The sequence below is a fragment of the Diabrotica undecimpunctata genome, chromosome 5, assembly GCF_040954645.1.
Source record: "Diabrotica undecimpunctata isolate CICGRU chromosome 5, icDiaUnde3, whole genome shotgun sequence".
NCBI classification, from domain to species: Eukaryota; Metazoa; Arthropoda; class Insecta; order Coleoptera; family Chrysomelidae; genus Diabrotica; species Diabrotica undecimpunctata.
The window spans coordinates 34357098-34384352 of NC_092807.1; the positions used below are offsets into that span (position 1 = coordinate 34357098).

Here is a 27255-nt window from a genome sequence, read left to right on the forward strand (position 1 = left end):
AGCCCAACGTGTAGGTGGTCTTCCTCTACTACGTTTGTCTGCTCTTGGCCTCCAATGTGTAATTTTACTCGTCCATCGTAAGTCATATATTCTCGCTACATAGCCTGCGCCCAATTCCATTTAAGTTCCGCTATGCCCTCCGCAACATCAGCAATACTCGTCGTGGTTCGCAGATCTTCGTTTCTTATTCGGTCTCGCAACGTCACTCCCTACATCATTCCATTCGTCTCTGTGCCACTCTACCACTCTCAATATCGAAGCCGTAGTCTTGGTTAGAGTCATAGTCTCCGCCCCATAGGTTATGATCGGTAATATGCATTGGTCAGATACTTTTCTTTTGAGGCTAATTGTTATGTTGGCCCTAAGTGTGTCTCGCAGTTTTCCAAAGGCTGCCCAAGCTAAAGTAATTCGTCTTTGGATTTCGCATGTTTGGATGTCCCTGCTAATTCTTATTTCGTGACCCAAATACGTATATTTCTCCACCATTTCTGCAACTTTGTTTTGAATAGTTAAATGGTTATTGGGGGCCATATTTGTCATAAATTTAGATTTGGACAAATTCATTCTGAGGCCTACTTTCGAACATGCAAAGTCCAATTCATTTAACATATCTGTGGCTTCTTCTAAATCATCTGTGATAAGGACAATGCCATCTGCGAAACGGAAATGGTTAAGCTTTTCGCCTTCTATTGTTACTCCTCTGTGGAGGATATATCCCAAATAGATTCCCTCAACTTTTTCGGAAGCCGTATATAATTCATTCTTTGCTGCATATGATCTTGCACTAATGCATCAGCTAAGGACTTCAAGAATTTTGAACGGGAAATTTTTTCGTCAGATTGTTTCAGTCTGTACAAATTATTTTTCGGGTAATTCACACGACGAAAACCAATTATTATAACTTAAGTAAATAAAAATACAGAAAAGGCAGTTAAGATTTGATGATTTCAGTATAGTGCTCCTACTATTCACCCTATTAGGACTCCTTAGAGCTATTATGTAGAAGATCTAACCGTAAAATCAAATGAGGCGTTTCCTCTGTTACACAATTTAATGAGTGCATATCCTCAAAGTAAACTCACCGAGTGTAGACATATTAATAATAATTATTGAGTTTGAAGAGACAAGCGAATTATAGAAAATGCATTTAGAAGTAGTACATTTATGTACTACTATCTGAATCTACAATCTTATTAGCGATATTTGTTATTATAATATGCAAGAAGAAGAAAAAAGAGATCTGGATAGGAATCACTTACGATTCCTGCAGAAATATAGACATTAAATAAGAAGTAAAAAACTAAAAGAATATACAGGGTGTTTCAAAAAAAGGTAACCAAGTCTCTAGGGTAGGTAAAAAACTGAAAAATAATTGGGGTTTGCTTTGTAAAAAATTTTTGTAACGCCATCCGTTTTCAAGATACAGGGCGTTGAAGAAAAAAAATTGTACGCATTTTTTACGATTTTGCCGAAACCACTGGCAACATTGTAATGAAATTTTATACGAATATGTTTTGGAAGCTGATACATCCCATGAATTTGTTTTTATATCTGATTCTCATAGAGGGCGCTAGTTACACGGATCGTACTAAGTATTAGTCAATATAACTTTTTTAAGAGTATAATTATCAATCAAAATTTCAAGTAAACGTAAACAGCATTCAATTTTACACAAAAAAGGTACTCTTGGTAAAACTCGATACTATGTACCATTTTCGGAATATTTTCATTTGAAAATTACGAAGTAATAATTGATGCTGGTAGTAATGATAAAGTTCTAATCGGTATACCTCTATTTTCTCCCAGTGTGCCATAGAAATCTGACAGTTATTGATTGTTATGACGATAAATCAACAATAATTAGAGTTTTGAAACCTTGTTATTTGTAAAATCAAATCAAAATGTAGTCAAATGTTGAATACACTGACATGTTATTAACTTTATTCCAATGTTTAGGATGTTCTAGTGCAGCTGTGACACGTTATGCAGAAAAGTTTCCTAGAAGAAACTTACCAAGTAAAAAAACATTTAGAGCCGTTGAACGACGTTGTCGAGAAACTGGGAATGTTAGAAGAAATAAAATAAATTCTGGTAGACCAAGAACAACAAGAACAATTAATAAAGAAAATAATATTTTAAATTTACTTGATCAAGATCCAACAGTTAGCGTAAGGAATATAGCAAGACAAACAAATACTCCTTCTTTAAGTACTTGGTGGATATTGAAAAAACAGCAATTACATCCTTATCATTAAAGACAAGTCCAAGAGCTCTTGCCAGATGATCTACCGGTTAGAGTGGATTTTTGTGAAAGATTGCAACAAAGGACAGCCCACAATCCAATTTTTTTAAAATACCTTTTTTAATATAATTTTTTAATATAATAACCTTTACGCGACAAGGTATGTTTAACTTCCATAATGCACACTACTGGTGTGATGAGAATCCACGAGTCAAAAGGGTATCACATTACCAACACTCATTTAAAGTTAATATTTGGGCAGCAACTTTAGGTAACAACTTATTAGATTATCATATTCTACCTGGAAATTTAAATGTTGATATGTATCTTGATTTTTTAAACAATTCCTTATTCGAGATATTAGAAGATTTAACGCTAAACGAGCGAAGATCTTTATTTTTTATGCACGATGGAGCTCCACCACACTTTGATAGAAGGTGTCGTAATTGGTTGAGTAATCATTTTCCGAATCGATGGATTGGTAGAGGTGCAGAAGCTCCGATTCATTGGCCTCCTCGGTCATGCGATTTTAACCCTTTGGACTACGGAGTTTAGTCGTATATTAAAGAAAAAGTCTATGATACAGAGGTAAATTCACGCAAAGAATTGGAAGAAAGAATTCAACTTTAATTTAATGACATCATAGCTGATCCCCTACCGTTTAGAAGGTTAATGGAATCTTTAGAAAAAATAATAGAATTTTATCAAGTTTTTTTTTTTTCGAATCTATGTGCAGTTCTTATTTTCACATATAATAATTCTGCTTGAAAATTTAACAAAATGTCTGTAAATTTAAATGTCAGAATGTGATTTATAAAAACATTCGTTAAACTTCTTCTGGCATTATATTAAAAAGTTCACCCGAAAAAAAGTCAGCAACATCATTTGGATCTAAATAAGTAATGCCGAAAAACAATTTTAAATATTTTCAAATAACATTCCCAGCAACATATTCCGAGGACAAACCTAAATTTTAAATTTTTCGGTACCAATTTTGTGTTAAATGAAATTTGAAACAAAAAATAATAATGCCGGGCCACACTAACTTGGCTGCAATTTGAATTGTTATTTTAAAATCAAAAATTATTCGCTTCGGTTTGAAATTTAAATTCAAATCTGTACATATTGTTATTAATGTATCAAAAGTACTTTTGTGCCATTCAACAAAAAAAAAAAAAAAAAAAAAAATCATACCCGAGTCGATAGCCGTAGAGAACGGTTTGTTTTGATATTGCTGTCGGTGCGAGTTTGATAGTGATCGCTATTGTGTTATTTTGTGAATTTGTTTAGTGCAAATTAGGCCCATAATTTGGTATTCCAAAAAATCTAAGTATGGAAGAAGATGCTATTGGAGGTCATAGACCGCCCGATGAATTACATTCCGTAAACACGTCTGAAAAAACTAATATTAATGATAACAGGTCTGTAAATACTTTAATTGATTTTGAAAACCGGTATAAACCCAGCGATAAGGCCCCATTCTTTGTATATATTGAACACAAAAATAAAAATATCGGTAGGTTATTTCCAATGAAGGTAGGACATTTTTTATTAAATGATTCGTCCATTAAAAATGATGTACTTGATATAAAAACAGTTGGCATTAATAGGGTAAAAGTCATTTTTAAAACTTATTCTATAGCAAATAAAATAATTAATCATGATTTAATAAATAAAAATGATCTTATAGCTTATATTCCAAAATTTTATACACATAGAAAGGGCATAGTCCGTATGGTTGATACTTTCTTTTCGGAGAATTATTTAAAGGATGCGATAATATCCGAGAGACAAGTGGTAAATGTTCAAAGGATGCAACGAAAAGTAACGAACAACGATGGCACAACTCAATTAGTACCAAGACAAATGATAATTGTAGAATTTTTGGGAAACGAGGTTCCACAAAACATAATAATTAATTTATGCAACTTTTCAGTAGATCCATACATACACCCGGTAGTGCAGTGCTATAAATGTCTCAGATATGGTCACTCCTCAAAACAATGTAAATCTAAGGACAGTAGATGTAAAAAATGTACAGACACCACCCATACTGTAGAAACTTGTAATGAAAATAATCATTGCATATATTGTAAAACCAACGATCACACCTCGTTGTCTAGAAAATGTCCAATATACGAAAAACAGAAGAAAATCAAAGCAATAATGGCATCAGAAAATATAACATTCAGAGAAGCAGAACAATTACATAACAATCCAAGTTACGCAAAAATAATAACTAATAATAGATTTTCTATTCTAAATAACACTTCCAATTTTCCCAGTTTACCTACCTCGTCTAACAATGTCCCTAATTTCACATTAAATAAACCGGTAAGGAAAACTATTCATATTTCTACAAATAATAAACGTAAAGCAACTTCTCCACCAATTTTACCCCATACCTCTGCGTCAACTTCTATCAAAAGACCTACCCCTAAATCTAATCCTATAATACCCAATCCCTACAGGGACGAATTTATTGACTATAAAGAGAAACTTATATTACTTGTCACATCTCATATTAATCAACTTATGTATACCAATAATCAATCTCAACCTATATGCAATTTAGAAAATGAATTAAGAAAACTTATTTCTAATAATTTAGAAGAAACAGGTAATAACAGAGAAACGGATAATTTAGCGACGAGTGACAATGAAAGCATTCACTCGTATTATTAATTTCCAAATGCACAGTCAACTTACTCAATCTTCCTTAAATATTTTACAATGGAATTGTAGATCGTTAGTAAGTAATAGGGATAGTCTCATAAATTATATTAATAATTCTCATGTAGATATTATAATTTTATCCGAAACTTGGTTGAAAAACCAAATAGACTTTAAATTAAAAGGGTATAATTTTGTTTCAAAATGCCGTGAAAGTGGCTATGGCGGTGTAGGCATTTTCATACTAAAGGGCATTGATTATCAAATAATTAACATTAACTATAATTTTAATACCGGAATAGAAGTGTGTGCAGTCTTACTTAACAAAATTAACATATCTTTTGTGTCTATATATAAACCATCTGGCATCAGAGTAGAAAAGACTGATTGGATACATTTATTTGAACAATTCGATTATAATAATACAGTTTTTTGTGGTGATTTTAATGCCCACCATTACATGTGGGGTCCGATCCCAGATGACCGTAATGGTAGAATATTAGTCGAAAGCATGGATTTTTTCGAATTAGTTTCTCTAAACGACGGATCACCTACTAGAATCGCCGCGAGTGGCAATCATTCTGCCGTTGATTTGACTATCACCTCAGCCTCATTAACAAATCGTATAAACTGGTCAGTATATCCCGACACATTGGGATCCGATCATTTTCCTATTAAAATAGAGCTTAAAATTAATCCTACTTCTTTCCTAATTAATCCATCAACAAAATGGAACGATTGCCGCGCTGACTGGAAGCTATTTCAGACAGATTTAGACAAACAATTATCCACAATTTTATCATCTAATAATCTTTCTAACGATGAGAAGACAGCCCTACTCTTTCAGACTATCTCTCTAGCTGCTTCCAAATCTATGCCCATAAAAAAACCTTTTACTCCCTCAATTCCAAGGCCTTATTGGTGGGATGAGGAATGTACATTCATAATAAAAAAACGATCAGAAGCATTGAAAGCGTATCGAACCCAAAGTAACTATAATAATTACATAAACTATAAAAATATAGCAGCCCAAACCAAACGATTATTTAAAACAAAGAAAAAAAGTAGTTGGATAAATTTTTTAAATAGTCTAAACAAAAGCACACCTCTTTCAAAAATATGGTCAACCGTCAGATCAATTTCCAATAACTATCAGTACAACAAAAAACCTCAACTTTCTGAAAATCTCATTAAACAGATGTTAGACCAACTTGCACCTTCATCTGCCTCTGGTAATGTTGGTAGGATTAAAGAATTTTTTCGTTTTAATACTAGTGTAGATTCCATGTCAAAACCTTTTACTCCTTCAGAACTTGATTTCGCACTAAAAAAAAGCAGAAATACAGCCCCCGGTTTGGACGGTTTTACTTATAAGATATTGGACAAATTGCCGTCAAATGCCAAAGATGTTCTCTTACAAATCTTTAATAGTTGGTGGTTGAAACAAGAATATTGCGATACTTTAAAAAATATTATCATATGCCCTTTACTCAAATTTAACTTAAACCCAGAACTTCCATCATCTTATAGACCCATTTCTCTATTATCATGTGTGACAAAATCCTTTGAAAGGCTTATAAAATTTAGATTAGAACATTTTATTGAAAGTAGTTCAGTTTTTCCCTACTCACAGTATGGATTTCGTAGAGGTCGAGGTACCATTGATGCTCTCATACACTTAGTTACGGATATTCAACTCTGTTTTTCAAAAAACGAATTTATGCTATGTTTGTTTCTAGATTTAAAGGGTGCATATGACGTGGTTGATTTGGATATATTATATTCAAAAATGGTGGGGTGTGGTATTGATAAAAGATTATCTGTAAATATAATAAATTTGTATGTGAATAGAAAAATATACTTACGGGACCATAGAAATGTATTACACGGTCCAAGAATATTATATAACGGTCTCCCACAAGGCTCAATTCTAAGTCCTTTATTATTTAATGTTTATACTGCAGATCTGCATGGTTTGATGGATGAAAAATGCAAAATAATTCAATATGCAGACGATATATGTTTATATACCAGCCATAAATCCTATGAAGATTGTATGTTGAATCTAAAACTTAGCTTTAGTAACTTAGATAAGTGGGTGAAACAAATGGGTTTTAGTATATCACAAGAAAAATCTTCGATTGTATGTTTCACTAGACGTAGACAAAAAGTCACAGGCAAATGCCAGATAGGTGATTATAATTTCCCCTTAGCAGAAGAGTATAAGTATCTAGGCATGATCCTAGATAAAAAACTCTTGTGGTCCAGCCATATAAAGTACGTAAAACAAAAGTGCGAGCGTGGAATTAACCTTCTGCGTTTCGTTTCTAAAAAAAGATGGGGTGCAGATCAAAATATCTCTTTAATGTTTTATAGATCCTACATACGATCCATTCTGGATTACGGCTGTGTTCTTTACGGTTCAACATGCAAAACAAATCTATTAACTCTTGACAGAATACAATTTAAATCAATAAAAATTTGTCTAGGAGCTATGATGTCTTCACCAAACCAAGCAGTTCTAGCAGAAGCCCAGGAACCACCTTTACACATACGTAGGCAAATGTTAGCCAACAAACGTCTAATAACATACAGATCGTTTAATACAACTATGGTTCACAAAATAGGTTTACTTTTGACAGAAAATTTAACAAATTCTTATTGGAGAATAAAAAATTCTCCTCCTCTTGCAGAATCTTTTATCGATACGAATTCATTTCAATCTTATATATTACAGCTCCCAAAATTTCCTTTTTACATACAAGACTTTGAAGTTCTGATAGACAAACCAACCATTATAATGCCCTCTTATTCAGATTTGCCAATTTTAACTAATATTATATTCAAATCCATACTAAGCAAATTAGGGGAAGATTTAACAATAATTTATACAGATGGTTCAAAAACTGTTGAAAGTACTGGTTTCGCTTTTTTTGTTTCAAACAGCAATTATGTTGAGAAATATCGAATTCCTGAATGTTGTTCTATTTTTACAGCCGAGGCTGCTGCTATACAGAAAGCACTAACTTGGTGTGTCACTAATTATTGTGAGAACATCGTAATAGTATCAGATTCTCAGGCAGTATTACAAGCTATTCGTAGCCATCCATTGGATAGTTTTCAAAACTCCATTATACTTGATATCAAAAAATTATTACATGATCTAAAATTCACAAAAAAAACAGTTACTTTACTCTGGGTTAAAGGACATAATGGAGTAATTGGAAACGAATTAGTGGATGGTATGGCAAAAAATACATCTGAGATATCAGAAATTACAAATTTTTACTACTTTAAAGATCTTTTTTCTATTATCAGGAGTATTGGCAGGGAAAGATGGATGTCAAAATATAAAGAGGTTCAGAAGTCTTCAAGAAACCATTACTTTTCTATTCATCCATGCTTACCAAAAAATATTCCCCATTTTAATTTTAACTATAATAAAGTACATTCTTCGTTAATAACCCGGTTAAAACTTAACCATGGCCTCTTTCCAGAGCATCTGCATAGGATTGGAATCTATGAAACCCCTTTCTGTCCTTGTGATGGTAAATCTGTCGGAGATTTGAACCACTTATTTTTCGATTGTCCTAATCATAGGGAACAGACTCGAAGCCTATATCTAGATTTAATTGATCTCAATATTAGCCTACCAGTTAACATCAGCAATCTGTTATCTTATTCTGACAAATCTATATATAATATTCTAATCAAGTTTATAAACGATTCTAAAATAAAAATTTAAACATCCTTATAACAATTTTCTGTGGCAAAAAGATTTTTTGTCTAATGCCATCTCTCTCTCTCACACACACACACACAACAAAAAAAATACTAAAGGAACATAAAAACCATTTTTGTATAGTAAACATCTGATAAAAATATTTAGAACAGTATTGAAAAGTTCCATCTACGTACAAAGAATCTACATTACACAAAAAGTAAAGATTTGTGAAACAACTAAAAATCGCAGAATTATTTTTCTTAGATAATAAAAGTTTTCACCTGTATTTGTTTTTAAATTTAAGTTCACTAACACTTGTAGAACTCCTTCCTGTGACTTGGGCAATGATGGTGTATTTTCGTCTTGCAGCATAGATATTTCTTCGAAAGCAAGAAATGTCTTTCGTCGTCAGCGGTAAATTGCTAAAGTTTTTCTTCCTCACTTCCTTGTGCACAATCTTTAAAGGTCTTTTACATATATCTTCTACAGTTTCCTCTTTGTAGAATTACTAAAAATTTGCCGGCCAACGTGGATATCTGGAGCATGATTATGCTCCACCGATGCTTTTGTAAGAATAACATAATTTTCATCACCTTCCTTTGCGTACACTTTTTGTGGACACCCTTTTTTGATGCATAGTTATCTAACTCTTCCATCTTTGGAGACATTGGCCTTTGAATATTTATATTCAATAATTATTAATAAAATTTCTTCCCTTTGACTAAACATTGTCGTTGGATTCGCCTTTTAAAAGTTAAACACTAACGGACAATATAATAATAATATAATATAATAATTTTTTTATTATATTATATTATTATTTATATTATTAGGTTCGTTATCCCTGGTATAACTAGAAATGAGATTGTTGTTGCTAGAAGATTGCGTATCGGTCACACCAGATTTACACATGGTCACCTAATGAATTCTACACCTAAGCCAATCTGTCACTATTGCCAATCTCCACTAAGCGTTCTACACATCCTTGTGGACTGCCCTCATTACAATAAACGACGCCAAGAACTGGGCATGAAGGGCGACATCACAGATATATTATCGAACCAGAGTCAAGTCATCACAGCTATCCAGTTCCTGAAGCTAGAAATCTTACTAATTAATATATAACTATAGTATATTATAATATGTAATTGTACCTTATAATATATAATTGTATCCACGGTGCTTCGTGCTAATGGCCGAAGCTGTCACAAGCATGTTAAATTAAATAAAAAAAAGCGGGTGTGGCAGTCCAGTGGGACTGCCGGTAGAAGTTACACTTCTATACACGCATTCGCCGTTACAAATTTATTTGGGAGTTAATCTGCACAGTCATTACATATGTAATACTGTAGGTAAGACATAGCAGAAAGAGAAATAGAATTAATAACAACTTACTAACAATTAATAAACAACATTTGACCTGTAAGAGGAGTATGGTAAATTAACGATTGAATCAATATTTTGATGAAAATGTATATTTTTATTTTCATATATGTATGAAAGAAGTTGAATGCAAAAATTTTTTTACACATACTCTGCAGAAAAATCATTGTTCATTTTGTTATTAATATAAAAATACAATACAATACACTGCAACATAATTCAATATAATAATACAATACAAATTAAAATGCAATATTCATAAGTATTTAAAAATAACAATAATATACATAAAAAAATACACTATAATAGAGTGCAACATAATTCAATATAACAATACAATACAAATTAAAATGCAATATTCATAAGTATTTAAAAGTGACAATAATATACATAACTTTTCTACTTACGCATATGTTTAATTTACCATGTAATAATATTAATAAAAAAGTCCTCCCCGACTGGGAATCGAACCCCGGTCATCCGCGTGACAGGCGGGGATACTGACTACTATACTACCGAGGACATGATACAAACGTATTTCAAAATTGACAGTTCTGGGTCATACAGTGATTTATTGAGATTATTATTTTAAAATACAAAAGACTAATATAATTATGAACATTTAATAAATAATTCAAAACATATCACATAAATAATAATATTAATAAATATTTTATTGTATATATATAATATTATATGCATATATAAATATATATATATATATATATATATACATAAATATATATATATATATATATATATATATATATATATAATGTATAATATTAAATATATATACAAAAGGAACATTTTTTTTATTCGAGAGAGGAAGAGAGAAAAAAATATATCTTTTGTCTCTCTCTTACTCATTATCTTACATATGTAATGATTTCACAGATTCACTCCCATACAAATTTCTAACGTGGAGCGCGCGTATAGAAGTATAACTTAAGTTAATACTCTAGTTAAGGCTAGTATTTCATCAGTTTATTCCTTATTGATCCGTTTTTCTTAGTTTCTACAGTAACAGTATAATATTTTTTTGTGCTCCACAGTATTTTACCGGGTAGAACCTTGAATTTCGGTCATTACCTATTTGACTTATTAAATAATGTAACAATCGTTTAATAAAATTAAGAATTATATTTTTTATATGCCAAGGGTACCAGAAGGTTATAACTAAGTTCAATATAATCAAATACGTATTTTAGAAATAAAAATAATATCTGTATTAATATAATCATTTTTTTATGATATAGTCTTAATATAAAAATCAAACAACGTTGACAATAATTCCATAATTTAGTAATTTATCTTTATTGGCTTAGTGTTATATTCTCGTGTTCATCATTAAATAAAAATAAAACTTAAGATATAAATACTCAGAAAAATCACACCGGTATCACATCCAAAATGGGTGTCCTAGCTACAGGTTTATTCGTTGGTTTTCTGGGGATTCTCGGTGTCAGTGCTGAGTTAATAGCTGTTGTACAGGTTAGTTGGTTAAACCTTAATTAACGTTACTGTTTAAACAATATATTTATACAACTTCTAACTACTACTAATTCTAATAATAAATCTAACTTCACATTAATGTTTATTAATACAGTTGAACTTCTTCGTAACGGACACCAACGGGGGAAATAATTATCCGTTGTGTAGAGTTGTCCGTTGTGTAGACGTATCGCTTAATCAGTTCAAATAAAAAAGAGGTTATAGGTATTACTTCCTAAAAAATCATCAAGTTTGGTTTGTTTTTTGTTTTGAACATTATTTTTCACAATTTCTGAGTCAACATTTAGAATTACATCAGATATTTTTTGACTTACTCTTGTATCACCTTTATATATAAAAAAATAATTCTCTTAATTTTAGGTAAGCATTATTTAGATTACTTACAGTTGTAGTAAGTTTACTCCAGGACTTTCCGTTACTAGAGCTGCATCAATCTCTAGGTAGTTCAAAAAGTTTTCAACTCCATTACATTTGCAAAAGGTTGACAATGGTAATCATCTTCCAGGTCTTGTAGCTCCAGATTTTCCACAATTTCTTCTTCTCCATTATTATGGTTTTTTAAAAACGGCAACTAATGAAACACTTTTCAATTGTTTTGGTTGAAACGTATCTTCTTTCTTTTAAATTAAGGCGTTAGCAATCGTTCTACAAATTTTGAAGTAATGCGAAGGATAGGAAAAGACCCAGAAATTTTGTCAACGATCAAACGAAGAAAACTCGAATATTTGGGTCACGTGATGAGAGGACATAAATACGCATTACTTCAAATTATAATGCAAGGAAAAACAGATTAAAAACGTAATCCAGGCCGTAGAAGAATGTCATGGCTGCGCAATTTGAGAGAGTGGTTTGGCTGTACCACTAATGAACTCTTTAGGTCAGCTGTAAACAAGGTCAGGATAGCCTTGATGATTTCCAATCTCCGAAAGGAGTGGCACAAGAAGAAGAAAAATCGTTATAGACTTCTCCAATTTAGCCGTTGATAAAGAACATTCTGTAAATGATAATATTCTTCTCATCAAAAACTTTCTATAGAGTGATTTAAAGTTTTTAATTATTCCTTGGTCTAACGGTTGACAATTTGCTGTAGTATCAGGTAGCAAAAATATTATCGATATCTTAGATAACTGAATATCTCGATGGGATGTTGCCTTGTCTAGGAATAAGAGAATTTTTTTGACGCTGCATTTTTCTGTTAAATTTGTGCAGCCAATATATCATGATATCTCTGGTCATACAGTCCTTCTTGTTGTAGTACTAGTCTACCTGAAGTTTATCAAGATGAAAATTTTTAAAAGACTTTTACCAATCCCCAAAGGTTTTTTGTCCCTTTTAAATTTGCACACAATAAAATGGTCAGCATTTTCTTAGCAGATTTACCCACAGTCCACTTTTCATTACGAAATGTAAAAGTTTTACTTGATAAAGCTCGATAATACAGATCAGTCTCATCAGCGTTATAAATATCTTTAGGTAAATAGCCACTTCATAAATTTGGCAGTTTTCTTTGCAACTTTAAAACGTCGTCAAGGTTAACATTTGCAGCTTTTCAGAAACTGCTCTAAATTTAATATTATGTCTGAAGCAAAACTTGTCAAATCAACCATTGGAAGTTTTAAAATTCAAATTGAGTTCTTTCGCCGCCACTAAAGCTCTTTCTTTGTTGCGGGTCCAGGTAATAAATGTTCTTACTTCTCAATTTACAAAACCAATCGTATACTACAGTATCGATGGCAACACCTTTAGTTTTAAATCTATTTTTTTGTTGAACATTACCACTTTCACTATAGTACTTTTTTAAGTCGGCCTTTTTCTTTAAAATGTCACGAACTTGAGTTTTTCCTATTAGAAACTGTTCGGCCAAAACTCGAACACTATAATTATTTTTCTTGAGATGAGTCTATCACCGATATTTTTTCTTACAAACTTAAAAACTTTCTTTTAGTCGAGGAAAGTTACATTTAGATCAGAATATCGCACCTAAATTAGAAATGGGTAAAAAGAATCAATAAATTTTAAAATGAGTTTGTCTAAATTAAACTCGATATATTCTAACAATATCTTGAATTGTTTACAATGTTTACATTGTAAGATGGGGAAGGCGGCGTAAGAGGATGTGGTACAATCATGTAAGACGAATGGATGAAAATAGGCTCCCAAAATTTGCCCTAGAAAACAACCCGCCCGGTTCAAAACCTCGCGGAAGACCACCTTAAAGATGAAGGGGTAGTTGGCAATCTACCTCCAAGGAAATTAACCAGAGGCGGCTTCAGAATTAGACAGATCTAAAGATATCCAAGAAGTACAAGAAGAAACTCGATATACCTGAAGTACCTAGTTTTATGACCATAAGTACCTACTTATATATTCAGTTATATAATTACAATAAATTATGTATATATTTGGATTTCCAGTGCCCCAATTTTAATCTTCTAATCGCCTTTACCTGACTGTCCATGGTTGGCAGATAAAATTACAATAATTTCTTAGAAAAACTAAAAGCAACATTTTTGTGGAATCGTTGTGAAAAGGGTCCGTTGTTCGGAGGTATCTTCCTATATACGATATGATACTATATGAAATGTTCGGTGACCTAAAAACTGCCCGTTCAGCAAATGTTTCCGCTGTGGAGAGGTGTCGGTTAACAAAAGTTTTACTGTATAACAATTAATAATTGACAGAAGATATCTTCTTAATATTTTTTAAATGTAAGCCTCGGTTTTTATACACGGTTGCATAAAAATTATTGTTTTAAAATATTAACAAATTTTTGAGCTTGAAATCATTTTATTTACTCAATTTAAAAAAAAATTTCGACTAATTATAGGAAAGTTATCCTCGATTAGCTTACATCATTTATGTGAGTTAAAACAGTAGTTGTTTCTAGTTACTAGGAGTTAGAAATCGTGTGGTGAAATATAGCTTTTACATGCCACTTGGTCTTCAGTCGTTCGTTTTATTTTTTTTTGTGATCTGAATTTTATTCTGATTATTTCTAATAGCAGTATGTAATTGATTGTTGATTTCTGGTTCCGTGTATTGTGTATACGTAAATTTGTATTGAGCTTCATGATCTCAGAAAGTATTATTTATGCCCAATTTGTTGAAATTTATATTCGAATTGCTCTAGTAGACAGTGATCGGAATATATGCATCACGTCTGCAGTATACCCAAGTATCTCCTACTTCAGTTTGTAATTTTTCATTTAGTCTTATATAGTTATTATTATGAATTGAGATTGGATATTTTAGATTGTTCTAAAACTGTTTAACCGCTTAACGCACAGATTTAGTTGCAAAAATATATCATAAAATTATTCATTTATTGTAATAAAGTAAAATAAACTATCAACAAGATCATTGTCACTAGATATAATCTAAAGTAAAATAAAAGCATATCTTATCAGAAAAATATAAAATAACAAATACCTTCATGCGCTCACCCGAGTTAACTCAAGCAAAATCTTTTTAAAAGATAAAATCTTTTAGCGTAAGCCGCTATCGCTATTAAATTAAATTGCCAAATATATGGCCTGGGAGGACAAATTCGTTAAACTTCCCGTGCTCGAATTGGTATCAATAAAGTGTTATGATCATTTCGGCCTATCCCAGCCTCATCAGACACCTGGGCTGATACAAATTCAAAGGATACAGAAAACGATATTATCATATCGTTTTCGTTCACGGCCGCCAAAGCAGGTGGCACCTTTGTAAGCTAACTACTGTTGTAGTGAAGTTTTGGGAGACATTCGTTGGACTTTCCGAGTTTGAATTTGTATCGGCCCAAGTGTCTGATGAGGCTGGGATAGGCCGAAATGATCATAACACTTTATTGATACCAATTCGAGCACGGAAAGTTTAACGAATTTGTCCTCCTAGGCCATATATTTGGCCATTTAATTTAATAAAGCGATAGCGGCTTTCGCTAAAAGATTTTATCTTTTACACATTTCGCATAGCGCAAAGGATACAGAAAACGATATTATCATATCGTTTTCGTTCACGGCCGCCAAAGCAGGTGGCGCCTTTGTAAGCTAACTACTGTTGTAGTGAAGTTTTGGGAGACATTCGTTGGACTTTCCGAGTTTGAATTTGTATCAGCCCAAGTGTCTGATAAGGCTGGGATAGGCCGAAATGATCATAACACTTTATTGATACCAATTCGAGCACGGGAAGTTTAACGAATTTGTCCTCCTAGGCCATATATTTGGCCATTTAAAATCTTTTTACATCAAAAATACTACAAGTAAGAGAAGAAAATTACAATTCACGTATTTTTAAATATTGGTCACAGTATGATACACTCTAAAACAATGAGTGACACACAGAACATCTCATACTCTGCTACATACTCCACATTGACGAGTTGGATATTGTTTTTGATTTATTCCCTCTAATAATGATGATTTATTTCCTCTAGTTTTACGAAATAATAGAAAGAAATTCTACAAAGCCAAATCTAATAGGCGAAAAAAAATTTTCTTATAATACTTTTTTCCTCTTTTTCGTGGAAGATTGTAATCTGCTAGATGCTGACCGACACGGTCAACACCGCCCATCGTATCGTTATAGTCGATAACAACTGTAGGCTTAACTTTTGTGTCATTTTTTTTTGTTATCTCCCGACTAGCTTTGGAATGGACAGTTGAAATCAATGATATATCCTCATTATCCTTCCATTTGAGAGCCTATACCTTACCCCTTTAAAAAACTATAATCTCACCTTTTAGCAACTTTGTATTTTTTAATTCTGTTGGAACTTTTTTCTGGATGCCTTCAATGTCCCGTACACATCGGTTTTATTGGAAATAAGTATATTAGCAAGTTGTGATTAATTACAAAAGTTACACATAGTCAAACAGGATCCTTGATTGAGTAATGGCTTCGATATACTCATGACTACTTGAGCTGAAACTGGAAGCTCTGCGTAATCTGGATCAAGATTGGTCTATCTTTCTGTGTAAATGAGAAAATTTCACACGTAACCACTTATTGATTCATACAATAGATAGGTTTTTATTCCAAACCTAGTTCTTTTCATTGGAATATACTGGATCCATCCAAGCCGACCTTTGTCTATTAGTAGGCTCTCATCGATGGTTACATGTTTTTCAGGTGTCACTGCTTCACGAAACGTGGCACATAATTTGTGGTACACTGGCCAAATTTTGTTCAGCTTAGGATTAGGACGTGTTGCGGCGTCGAAATTATCATTATTGCTAAAATGAAAGTTTTGGTATATTGCTTCAAACTGTTTATTACTTAAACACTTGGAGAAAAAAGGTCTCATCAGTGGATTCTTAGACCAGTACTGCTGTATTTTAGATTTCTTGATTATGATTTGCAAAATAATGACGCCCAAAAAACTGTCAGTTCCATTAAAGTTACGAGATACCAACTACTGTCTTTATTGTTTGGATCCACATATCGGTTAATTTCTTCTACAATGGAATTTATTAGGTCATCATTCAAGACATGTTAAAAATGGGTGTGTAGGAGCATTTGGCTGTAATTGGCACCATATTCGTGTCATAGTCATACTCATAGTATCATCAAAAGTTGAAGAATTTTCTGAAGAAATGTCGATACTTGTATCTAAACCACTTTCGTCCATATTAGCTTCGACATCAGATACATCTGAACTTAAAAAATAATCATCATTACTCATTTTGCAGTCAATAAAAGAATTAAAAAATTATAAAAATAACTAACGCACTGCAAGAGACGAATACATATGCCACTTATATCTGCCTTTCAAACGCACTAAACTTGACTAACCTTATCCTTGACTAAACATTCCGGCCGGTGGTCGATCGTAGGAAGTTTAAAATTAGAAACGAGAAAACAAGTGGGAAGAACCGGTATTTAACGCTAGACGAGTTAAAACGGGCAGGTGCCTATATATATCGTACAAATATTTTAAGCACGAGTTAACTCGGTTATGCTAAAATAGAAAAATAGTTTAATACCGAGTTAACTCGGGTGGGCACCTTAAGCGGTTAAAAAGATTTTAGTTTTTATATATAACGTAATGAAAGGAAAAACAGTTAAGATTTGATTTCACGTACAGTGCGCCTCTATATCCGCTTATACGTATTCCATCCTAAAGGGAATCAACGGAGCCTCTATTTACAAACACTTTGAACGTGAAAACAATCGTTCCTGTCGTAGTGAAAGCAACACTAAAATGATTTCGATATGGACGCAATAGCGACATCTGATCATAAATCCGAAAACTAATTGTCCAAACCAAATTCAGATTTCTGCTTCAATCTGTGCCTTTTAAGAATTGTAAGGCAAAACAGACGTTGATAAAGATGTAATTAGAGACATGGGGAGTCTAATTGAGGAGATATGTTGTGGAATGAAATTTTAGATTTCCATGTCTGTAATTACATCTTTATCAACGTCTGTTTTGCCTTGCAATTCTTAAAAGGCACAGATTAAAGCAGAAATCTGAATTTGGTTTCGACAATTAGTTTCCGGATTTATAACGTAATGGTTTTTTTTTATTATTTTAGGTAGTTCGGCATGGTCAAAGGACACCCGTCAGATTTTTTCCAACTAACAAATATTCAGATAGCTCCTATTGGGGAAATCTTGCATCAGGAGCGTTAACAAATGTAAGTTATTTAACATATTGTCCGCAGACTTCTCTCATACATTTGTAGTCTAGATAGCTGTATAGTTTGAACACTAATTATTTGGCATAAGTATATATTTTGGACATATATCTATTGGACGTTGAAATTAACTTAAATCTGACGCACTTACAATCTGATTTTAAGACCTGACATTGTTTATTAAATTTTTTTGATACGTCGTGAATTCGTCTGCATTTCTTACGTTTTTTACCTTGTTTTGATATATTTGTCCATAACATTAAATTTCACAGGTTCGTCACTGTTATCAAATATAATAACAACCTAATAAATCACGTTTTATCGATTAATCCTTAGAGTAAACACAACAAAAGTAGGTTGTAGTCAACACATTTAACCTCTAAACATTTAAATATTCACCAAAACATAATGTGCAAACCAATGTTAACCGTGTCGCTTCTTAATAAAATCATATATCGAGGGATATAATAGAAAACGCGAAGAGCAAATGAAAATCAGCCGTATACAGTCTGGTTTTCGGAATGCAGAGGGTACGAGAGAGGCTCTCTTTAGCAAACAAGTGCAATTTCGACGTAGTAGAGATGTGAATTGCAATATTTATGCATGCTTCATTGATTACCATAAAGCGTAGGCAACCAGCAACAATAAAACACGACAAAATGATGGAGATATTAACAAATATTAGAATAAACACCTGTGATCTAAGAATTACTAACAATCTTTACTGGAATCAAACATCATCTACATGTACAGAGGCAGGAAAATCCAATGATATCAAAATCAAACGTTGGGTCCTACAGGGATGCATACTATCACTCTTGCTATTTAGCATATACTCTGAGGAAATCTTTCAAGAAGCGGTAGAGGATGTTGAATACGGATAATATCAGATACGTGAATGACACAGTGGTATTCGCTGACAGTTATAAAGCCCTGCAGGAGTTAATGAATAGAATCACAAAAGTGAATCAGAGATATGGAATTTCACTGAACATGAAGAAAACAAAATGTATGATGATCTCTAAGAAGGAACAGCAAATTGAAAGAATCAGTGTGAATGGTCAACCAATAGAAAGAGTAAAAACATACACCTACCTTGGTACGAACGTCAATGAAAATTGGGACCATTTCCTAGAAATAAAATGTAGGAGGGACAAAGCAAGATCTGCATTTCAAAAAATGGCTAAGCTATTCAAATGACATGATTTATTAGTACCCATAAAAATCAGGTTAATACGATATTTTATCTTTACTATACTGTTGTATAGTAAAGATAAAATATCGTATCAAAGATGACAAAGATGACAAACCTATAATAAACAGCGAAGGGACAGGGATAGAACACGTAGATGAATATACATATTTGGGTGAAAATGTCAAGGTAAGCAAAGAAAATCAGACTACTGTAATAAGCAGACGTGTAAAAATGGGATGGGTAGCATTCGGAATACTCTCATACGTACTTAAAAATAAAAATATACCTCAAAGACTGCGAACCAAAGTATTTAATTCCTGTATCCTACCTGTACTTACATATGGAGCTCAAACCTGGACATTCACTAAAATAAACATGGAGAAGATCAGAAAAACTCAGAGAGCTATGGAACGACAGATACTGGGTATCCCACTCAAAGACCATAAAACTAATGAAGACATTTGTGTGTAAAAGATGCTGTCGAACAGGCAGCTAAACTGAAATGGAAATGGGGTGGACATAACGAACGTCTTAAGGGTGGCCGATGAAATAAAGAAATCGGGAATTGGTGACAATATGGAGTTAAAAAACCAATAGGAAGACCGTAAATGCGCTGGAGCGACTACATTAAAAGAACTGCAGGTCCAATGTGAAAACGTCTTACAAACAACAGAAATGAATGACGAGAATTAGGAGAGGTCTATATTCGGCAATCCGAATAGAGAGAAGGTCTTAAAAAAAATTCTTCCGATGACGTCAGTCGCCTTGGTTCTTCTTATGACCTCTTTGTTTTATTTATGCAGTCTACAGTCATACAGTCTACCAATAGATAAAATCATACTCAATCCTTTACCATTTTCGCATTTTTTCATGTCATTATTTTTACATATCGAAATTATATACGCTATGTTTCATTATTCCGGAATCTCTGCTTCGTTTAAACAGTCGTTGAATATATCACTTAAGGTTTCTATTACTACTTGTGGTGAATTTTTTAGTAAGTCTGTAGGTGAATCTCCAGAGCCAGGTGCTTTCTTATTTTTCATACCTGCTAATGCTTGTTTTATTTCATTAGTTGTTATATACATTACTACTCTATCCGTTATATTTTTGTCATATCTTACATAGAGAATAATCACCCTATTCTCAGTACGAAGATCTTCCTAATATTGCTTTCAATCTAATAATTCAATGCTTACAAAAACGTAACTATGTCGGTGAAACTGCATAAAAATACGGATCATATCCCAATGGGCAGGGGAATCCGACAGGGTGATACCTTATCGCCTAAACTGTTTACCGCAGTATCAGAATATTCTTGTAAAAAACTTAACTTTAAAAAGAAAGGCCTAAACTTTGACGGTAGAAGATTAAGACATTTGAAATTCGCAGACGACATAGTTCTGTTTTCGGAAAACCTCAAGGAGATATGTATAATGCTACATGAACTTCAGTTAGTGTGTGCCAGTGTGGGTCTTAAAATAAACATTTCTAAAACAAAATTCATAACAAACCTAGTAGCTAGCGGAAATATCAATATTGGAGACAACGAAGTAGAGCTGGTGGAAAAATACATATACCTTGGACACGAAATAAAGATCACAAAAGACAACCAAACATGCGAACTATGAAGGAGAATGAGCCTAGCATGGGCAGCTTATAGAAAACTCAAAGACATCTTTAAAAGCGATATACCAATTTCTTTAAACCGTTAAACATTTGACCAATGTGTGTTGCCTGTGATGACCTATGGTGCCGAAACTTTGGCATTTACAGCTACAACTTCTAAAACGTTGCAAATAGCTCAGATGAAAATGAAAAGGTCAGTGCTGGGTATATCGTTTCATGACCGAGTTAGAAATAAAGACTTAAGACAAAGAACAGGAGTTACCGATGTAATTTTCCGATTGTTACACGTCCGGAGACATCACCCGAATCAGTGATGAAAGATGGACGAAGAGATTGATTGAGTGGAGGCCGAGGTTATACAAAAGATATAGAGGAAGACCTCCTACTTGTTGGCCTAAAGATATCAAGAAAATGTCAAGAAACTGGATGAAAAATACTCAAGATAGAGCACAATGGACAAAAATAGCCTATGTCCAGCAGTAGACGCAAAGGGCTAGGTGATGATGATAAATAAATCAAGGACGTCAATGGTCAAAACCCCAGTTCTGTGATTTTAATCTATTATTTATTTGCTATTCCTTTGAGTTTCCGAAGATTCGATCAATATCACTATATATTTTATCCTACAATTCGGGTTTAGTCTTCTCTACTGCTTTTTTTGTTATATAATTCAATCTGGCATATTTTCCCATTCTTCTCTCTTCTTTAGTATTCCTGTACTATGCACTTTTTGGCAACTTTCATGGCAACTTTGGCAAATGTTTTCTATCTCACATGTCCACCAATATGATTTGTTTACATAATAGATTCAATTAAATTCATAGGATTTATATAAATTTTTTAACTATTTTTTAGGAAGGTAAACGCCAACATTTTGCTTTGGGTCAATACACAAGAAGAAGATATCCAAATTTTCTTCCCTTGAATTATAACGCATCAAGTTTCCGCGCTTATACAACAGATGTTGAACGCACCCATATGTCGGCACAAAGCAATGTATATTCCCTCTTTCCAGCTACTGACGAGCAGGTGTGGCGTAGAAACGTGAATTGGCAGCCAATTCCCATTCACCCAATAAGCATGGATGAGTTTTGGGGAGACTCGTCGTGTGATAACTTTTATAAGTTAAGGACTGAAGCTTTAAATGACGAATTGTCTCAATCTATCAACGAAGAATATGCAGAAGTATACAAATATATTAATAAGTATAGTGGATTGGATATTAAAAGTTATTATCAAATTCACTCCGTTTTTGACGATTTCAAGATTCAAGAGGACGTAGGACTACCTCTTCCAGATTGGGCTAAAGCTGTTTACCCAGAACCTATAACTTCTATTGCTGGGTGGTTTTTTGAGGTCTTTTCTAGGACAACACAAATGAAAAGACTAAGTAAGTGTTTTAATTATTTTTACTTAAGATAATATTTGTTCAACATGTTTTTTGTTCAAAAAAGAAACAAAATAGGTTCTAATTTCGGTTCTATATATATATATATATATATATATACATATATATATATATATATATATATATATATATATATATATATATATATATACATATTTTACAATAACTGTTTGTTCTTAATCTTGTAAATTTTAGAATCCTGACAAAGGCAAGGCTTTCCTACCGAAACGTTGATTTCTATGGAAAATAAAATCTATTTCCACTTCTTCTTCTTCTTAGCCTTCTGTCGTCCATGTTTGGACATAGGCCTCTCCCAACTCCTTCCATCGGTAAGCAGCATATTTTAATGTCATCAACCCATCTTATCTGTGGTCTTTCTCTTGGTCGTTTACTTTCGTAAGGTCTCCAATGTTGTATTGTAGTATTCCAACGGTGGTCTTTTTGTCTAGCAGTGTGACCCGCGAAGCTCCATTTAAATTTGGCAACTTTTGTTGTTATGTCCTCGACTTTTGTTTTGGATCTTACCCAGTCGTTCCTCTTTTTATCTGACAGTCTTATACCTAACATTGCTCTTTCCATTGTTCTTTCTGTTGTGGCTAGTTTATTCATGTTTACCTTGGTTAGGGTCCAGGTTTGACATCCATATGTCATAATAGGAAGGATGCATTGGTTGAACACTTTGCTCCTCAAGTATTGGGGTATTTTGCGGTTCTTAAGTATCCAACGAAGTTTTCCAAATCCTGCCCATGCTAGTCTTGCTCTTCTAGTAATTTCCGCACTTTGGTTCTCTTTGTCAAGTTTCAGGATTTGGCCTAGGTAGATATATTCCTGGATTTGTTCTATCTCACTGCCATTTATCCGTCTGGGGTCATCTGTGTTTGTCATTATTTTTGTTTTTTTTTTTTTCATATTCATTTTTAGGCCAACGTATTGGGAGCTGGCTGCTAGTTCCCCCATCATAATTTGCAGTTCCTCGAATGTGCTCGCTATAATCACTATGTCAGCGAATCTGAGGTGGTTTAACTTGTTGCCATTAATGTTAATGCCATAGGTTGACCAATTTATAGTTTTGAAGACGTCTTCTAGAGCTAGGTTGAAAAGCTTTGGCGATATTACGTCTCCTTGTCTCACTGCTTTTTTAATGGGGATGAGATTTATATCTAGTTGTACTATCATAGTTGCATTTTTATATATATTATGTATTAGTTGCCTATATCTCGAATCTATTCTACAATTATTAATAGCTTGTTCTATGGCCCATATCTCGATACTATCAAACGCCTTTTCATAGTCGACGAAGGCAAGAAATACGGGTAGTTAGTATTCATTTGCCTTCTCTATCAATATTCTCATTGTCAGCAGATGGTCTGATGTACTATATCCTTTGCGGAAGCCAGCCTATTCAACCGGTTGGTTAATTGTCCATTTTGTAGGTTAACCGTTTGTTAATAATTCTCATAAATAGTTTGTATACTTGACTGAGCAACGATATAGGTCTATAATTCTGTAAATCACATTTGTCCCCTTTTTTGTGTAAGAGTATTACTAGACTCTCGTTCCAGTCTGAAGCACTAAATAGCTCTAAATTGCTGTAAATAGCTCGGTTAGTACAGGGATTGTTAATGTCTTGCTTGTTTTCAGGAGCTCGGCAATTATACCGTCGTGTCCTGGAGATTTATTATTTTTTAGCTCTTTTAAAGCTCTTTCTATTTTAAATCCCTTTATATTTGGTAGTACTTCTGATCCCACGTTTTTATTGTTCTCCTTTGTTGTTTCATTAGGCCGGTCTTGTGAGCTGTACAAGGATGTGTAGAAGTCTTCGACAATATTTGTTATTTTATATTTTTCCTTCTCTTCCTTATTGTTGTCGTCTTTAATTTTGATGATTTTTTGAACTCCCAGTGCGGGTCTTAAACATTTTAAGCCTCTGTTGTTTTCAATGACTCGCTCTATTAAGTTCTCGTTCCATTTTTGTATGTCGCGTTATAGTTCTTTTTTAATTATTTTATTAAGTTCTTTGTATTCTTGAGTATAGCGTTTGTTTTGCGCTAGTAGTTGTCTTCTTTTCGTTATTAGCTGTCGCGATCTAAATCCAGCTTGTTCTTTAGGCTGATAGAAGTCTAATTTAGAGTTCAGTCTTTTTTGATAATTTTTGTGAAATAGTTGTAAATGAGATCTGTTATGTCTCCTTACTTGTGTAATAATAATGACTGCATTGTTCCATAAAGAAGGAGTTTTTGCCTTGTCTTGCCTTTCGTCGGCGTTCTCATACATTTCGCGATAAAAGGATTCGACATGCTCAAGGATTTTCGTTCATTCATGGTTCATCAGTAGTTATGTTTTCATTTCGGTTTTTTATTTAGTACATATTTTTGTTACCTATGTTGTTCGTATTATCTTGCCATTTATTTTTTTGAATTACTTTAGTTATTTTTCTTGTATTGTTTTCTCCTACGTCTTTTCGAATTAAATGGTGATGGACTAAATATCTTTTATTTAATTTCGTCATTTTTGTGTAGTTGGAGTCGTATTTTTACGCCAGCTGTCTTCATTTCCGTTTCTTTTAGAGTCTTAGTTATGCGATCATTTGCTTGATCCATATCTTCTATTTCATCTTGCAAGTCTTGAGTATGTCTGGTTAGTGTATCTTTATACAGGTCGTTGTTTTCTGGGGGAATTCATTTCTCTTTTTCTTGTTTTTATGATCATCTTTGTTCCTTTCTTTGAAAGCCCAATGAGGCTAAAATCTTGTATTAATAAGTGATGTATTTGTCTCGTAGATGACATTTTCTTCTTGTGATGTTAGTATTATTCCAATGATAACATGAAATTCTTCTTTCGATCACTGTAGCGTACTATCAATTTACGCTTAAGGCTGTAGCAGTATCTGCAATTTTAAATCTAGTTCATCTCTTGAAAATTACTAATTTGTCAGACATCGATTACCATCTAGGTTAGCCATCCGATAATTATTTTCTTTGTATGTGATGATAATTACACATAAAAATATAATAGTGGTAAAAATATATTTACAATAAATCTGTTAAAAATATTATAAAGCTATTAATATTCATATGTTTTAGTTAAGGGAAGATTTCTGAACAAAGTAGTAGAATACTTCGAAAAAATGGCAGTCGATCCAAGTTCTTATGAAAAATATCAATTTTACAGTGGTCATGACAGCAACATCGCGTCACTCTTAAACTCATTTGGATCCTTTAGACCTCCTTATCCACCAAATTTTGCAAGTACAGTTTATATTGAGCTGCATTTTGAAAGCTGGCGGCATGTTGTGAAGGTTTTTAGTAAAGACGGGGACAACGTGAAGCAAATCAGTGTTAATGGATGTACATTGAACTGTCCTCTATCAACATTTAAAGAAGTCCTTAGCGATATTTTAATTGGTAAGGAAACATTTGATGAAGAATGCAGTAACATCAAAGATACGAGTGCTCTAAAAAAACTTTTACTAGCAGACAATAATACTTCCAGAGTAACTACAGAAGAAATTAGGAAGACCAGTTTTTTAACATAATGTTTATGTCTAAAAAAAATAATATATTTTTATATTGATTAAATTTCTCATTAATCGTTTTTGTTTTATTTTTATTTCATTCTCTATACAAGGGTGAAACTTTTTGGATTTAACCAATCACATTTCATGAATATAAAATGTTATTTTACCCTTTTTACACTAATAAACAGATGTGATAAATATATAAATGATTAACCTTTCAGCACATGCGCCTCAAAACGTTGCATCTGCACACGCGGCGGACTGTGTGTCCACATATTGAAATAGCAGGTATGAGAAGGACTAAAAAATTATTCTGCGAAAATAAAATGAACCTCTATTACAAAAAGCTATTTATTAATTCTTTTGCATGTTATACTCATTCATTACAAATATTTGTGCGATATTGTAAAGACATATTACACATGAATACTTGGTCTAACGGTTCTTTTTTCTGTCGCAGTAACTGCATCGTCCCCTTTGTCGGCCAATATTTCAACCATTTCTGTAATTCCTAATGTTATTGATGATAACTAACAAGAAAAAGTAACACGGTGATTATCAACAAATTTTCTAGCTAAACTTTGTAAAAAAATCTTCTAGTTACATTATCGGAATTGTTGCAATGAAAAATAACATTTGCAAAAATACCTGCAATATTTAGCATCGAAAAAAAACTACCGTTGGTCATCTCCTAGTACTCCTTGTATTATAGGCAGCACATAACTTGTCCACGGTATCAGCACTCCCTTTATTATTGTTATAATCCATTAAGATTTCGGGTTTACGTTTTACTTCATCTATTTTATTATCCTAATGAAGACTGGATAACAGAAGGACGTTTTTTATTTTGCTTGGGTTTCTAGGACCCAAGACACTAACCGTTACTTTGGGAGGTTGACAAACTCAGGTGGTAATTCTGTTTTGTTTTTACGAATTCTACCAACTAACGTTAGCTTTTTTGCGTACAACGAATCTAATAGATTTATACTTGTGAACCAGTCGGTAGTAATATTCCTTTCTAAGTCATATATGGGTGCACATAATCTCAAGACTACCGCATTGGGAAAGTTGTTTATAGCATAAGAGCCATCAAGTTGCGGCCCTACATAGACTTTAAGATTTGAAGTATAGTAACACTTGGCATCAACTAGGGCGAAAATTTTAATCCCATATTTATTGGGTTTATTTGAAATATATTGCCTAAATGAGCAATGCCCTTGAAACCCTTCCCGTTTCCCATTCACTTTTACCAAATGAAAAGGACTATAAGCAGTTTTAGAGTTGGTAGCTAAGGCATCAATTTTTTTCCATATGGGTGCTAACTTGTTTAGCTTCTTGCGTTCTCC

General features: G+C 33.0%; 1 protein-coding gene across 1 annotated transcript; it reads left to right on the plus strand.

Annotated features, from left to right (window-relative positions):
• The first annotated feature begins 11369 nt into the window (after window positions 1–11369).
• LOC140440593 (prostatic acid phosphatase-like) lies at window positions 11370–25986 on the plus strand. Its single transcript, XM_072530968.1, has 4 exons — window positions 11370–11516; window positions 18059–18160; window positions 21840–22374; window positions 25476–25986. The coding sequence occupies exons 1-4, from the start codon at window positions 11436–11438 to the stop codon at window positions 25925–25927; spliced, it is 1170 nt and encodes a 389-aa protein (XP_072387069.1). The 5' UTR covers window positions 11370–11435; the 3' UTR covers window positions 25928–25986.
• Window positions 25987–27255: the final 1269 nt, after the last annotated feature.

Bases quoted from the DNA above. Each gene is read 5' to 3' on its own strand.
- LOC140440593 (XM_072530968.1), top strand. From the start codon at position 11,436: ATGGGTGTCCTAGCTACAGGTTTATTCGTTGGTTTTCTGGGGATTCTC. The intron at 11,517-18,058 runs GTTAGTTGGTTA...TTATTATTTTAG, and splicing joins AGTTAATAGCTGTTGTACAG to GTAGTTCGGCATGGTCAAAG. The intron at 22,375-25,475 runs GTAAGTGTTTTA...CATATGTTTTAG, and splicing joins AACACAAATGAAAAGACTAA to TTAAGGGAAGATTTCTGAAC.